We start from the raw sequence: 2,542 nt of genomic DNA, 5'->3' as shown, positions 1-2,542 counted from the left end.
GCCTTAGAAATTTCTTTCAAGAAGCTGGCAATTTTTTGGTTGGATTATATAGAGTTCAAAAGATACTCTAAAAACTATATCTACCAATTAATTGAAGAGAGAAAAGGGTATAAAATATAATGTCACTTTTTGGAGGATGATCTAATTCCTGGTCTGTAAAACTTGCATGTTAGCAGAGCTTTATTGTGGACTACTCCTAGGATTGTCCATTTGACTAGATCAAGACAATCTTATTCTTATGCACTTTTCTTTTGATAAAAATTATTAACTGTTTGACTAGTGGGGTATGATGCCAAATCTCACGCTCCCAGTGGAAGCCCTGGCACATAACCTGTTCACTCCTTCAAGACATCTCTGGCACTTACTACTACTACTACTTCTACTGCTACTATTATTATTGATACTGACTTTTATCATCTACCCATGTATTGAAACTTGGATTTTTCACCATTTGTGCAAATTCCTCTTTGTACCATAATTGTTGTTTGGCTTACTGGTAAAATCTCTTCTTTTGCAGCTCCTGCATCTCTACCTTTTTAAATGACCAAAGGTGATAACCAGGTATGGCCAGATGAAGCTTCAAAGGACCTGGGAAAGTAAAAATACGCTCTTCACGGAACTAGTAAAATAGTGATATGAATAATGGAAACAAATAATCTGTATTTTGCACAAGTTTAAACTAAAGGCAAATTAAGCGAGACAATCCCAAAATTCAATAGAAGAAAAAAAAAAAAAGTGGGGTGGAGTGAATTGGGGGTAGCCGGATAGGGTTACCCACCGTCATCTGAATTAAGAAACTCTTAATTTTGAAGAAAAAAAAAATCTATAATGACACCATCAGTGGCTCACAACTAGTCAACTAGGTGTCTTATCCCTGTTTAGATAAAATATAATCAATGTAAAAATAGAAGTATAGAACCCTGTTTACATAAAATCTAATAAATGTAAAAATAAAATCATCTGCATACCAAAACAATCTAGAAAATCTTCATAAAAAAATATAATCACAGACCAAACATGAAATTTAAAGGTCTGCAGTATCTACTTGGATTTGAGTTCAAGAGTACAAAGTTAGTAATATTATATTACAGACCAATGTAAATAGTTGTGCAAAATAAAAATAAAAAACAAACATAAAATATAAATTGTTTCTAAAAAATTAAAATAAAAAACTAGGACTTCAATGCTTCATACATCAGCTGACAAGTGACAGCTACAATTTCATGGCTTCTTGTATTAGAAACTCCCACTTTTCAGCTTCTTACATTGCAAAATACAAAGCACAATTTCTCTACTTATTTCACCTGTAAGTCTGCAACAAACCAAAATAATGATAATTGATAGCATGTAATTTATATGACAAAACTCTAAAGCATAATCTCAATATGAAAGTATGAAACCAACCCTTTGTCTTTCTTTGTTTGTCTTATTCACCAATTGTGGACTCCAATGCAACCTTTGACAACTCTAAAAAATTGTATAGAAGCACTTGTAAGTTGTAATAATTAATCATTCAATGAACAACTGAATATTTTTGACAATATATAAATATAATATTACCTTTTTCTAGATTTTCAAGGTCATCTATGTCTTCTTCAACCTTAATTGGAGTATGTGAACCCCGAATCCAATCTTGTGTACAGATAAGAGCTTGAACAATTTTAGGAGTCAAAGAACTCCTAAAGGCATCGAGAACACGCCCCCCTGTGCTAAAAGCAGACTCTGAAGCAACTGTAGAGATGGGAACTGCTAAAACATCACGAACCATATGTGAAAGGACGGGAAACCTTTGACTATTTAACCTCCACCACTCCAAAATATCAAAACCCTCCACGTCCTCTTCACAATCCTCCCCCAAATACCTATCCAACTCTGATTTATTATCTCCACCTCCAATTTGAGTCTTGTACTTTTGATACAAAACTTTGAACTTTCGTTCTACTGCTTCACCTTGACCAGTGGAGGCTGTGGAGCAAGTCGAGCTTGAAGTTTCACTTCTGTTTGATTCTTCATTTTTAGATTGTGACAACTTTTTATACTCAGCAAACAATTCCATTGTTGTATCCTGTACCTTTTTCCCCACTAATAAACCTTTGTCGCCTTCATACATAGTAGAAAGAGCATATTGCACAAATCCCAACTTACGTCTAGGGTCAAGAACAGATGCAACAAAAATCAACATATTCATTTTGTCAATGTTTCCCCAGTACTTGTTGTATTTATCCTTCATTTTCATGCTCATTAAACTCAACTCTAGGTCATCACTATTTTCCCACTCTTTTAGAAGACAATCAATCCCACTAATTTCATCAAAAAAGGTATTACTTGTAACATACGAAGAACCTGAAACTCGTATAGTGAGTTCATAGAAGTGTTCCAAAAACATTACAAATTTTCTAACTTGTTCCCAATCAAAACTACTTGGTATGCCATTCCTAGTCTCAAGCTCAATTCTAAATGAAGGATCTTCATCCCTAAACCTTTCAAAAGCCATTTCATATCTTTGAGCCGTGTCTAGCATCAAATAAGTAGAATTCCATCG

The 2,542-nt window shown here is 34.0% G+C and overlaps 1 protein-coding gene across 1 annotated transcript; it reads right to left on the bottom strand.

Annotated features, from left to right (window-relative positions):
• Positions 1–1,404: 1,404 nt before the first annotated feature.
• On the bottom strand, positions 1,405–2,155 carry LOC131144305 (zinc finger BED domain-containing protein RICESLEEPER 2-like). Its single transcript, XM_058092862.1, has 2 exons — positions 1,561–2,155; positions 1,405–1,467 (listed from the first exon to the last, which is right to left on the bottom strand). The coding sequence occupies exons 1-2, from the start codon at positions 2,108–2,110 to the stop codon at positions 1,427–1,429; spliced, it is 591 nt and encodes a 196-aa protein (XP_057948845.1). The 5' UTR covers positions 2,111–2,155; the 3' UTR covers positions 1,405–1,426.
• Between the last annotated feature and the right edge of the window lie 387 nt (positions 2,156–2,542).

The sequence above is a fragment of the Malania oleifera genome, chromosome 12 (genome assembly GCF_029873635.1).
Source record: "Malania oleifera isolate guangnan ecotype guangnan chromosome 12, ASM2987363v1, whole genome shotgun sequence".
NCBI lineage: Eukaryota > Viridiplantae > Streptophyta > Magnoliopsida > Santalales > Ximeniaceae > Malania > Malania oleifera.
This window is presented reverse-complemented; position numbering and strand designations above follow the sequence as displayed.

Excerpts from the sequence above, each read along its gene's own strand:
- LOC131144305 (XM_058092862.1), bottom strand. The coding sequence starts at position 2,110 with ATGTATGAAGGCGACAAAGGTTTATTAGTGGGGAAAAAGGTACAGGAT. Across the intron at positions 1,468-1,560 it reads CCTTGAAAATCTAGAAAAAG|AGTTGTCAAAGGTTGCATTG; the intron begins GTAATATTATAT and ends ACAATTTTTTAG.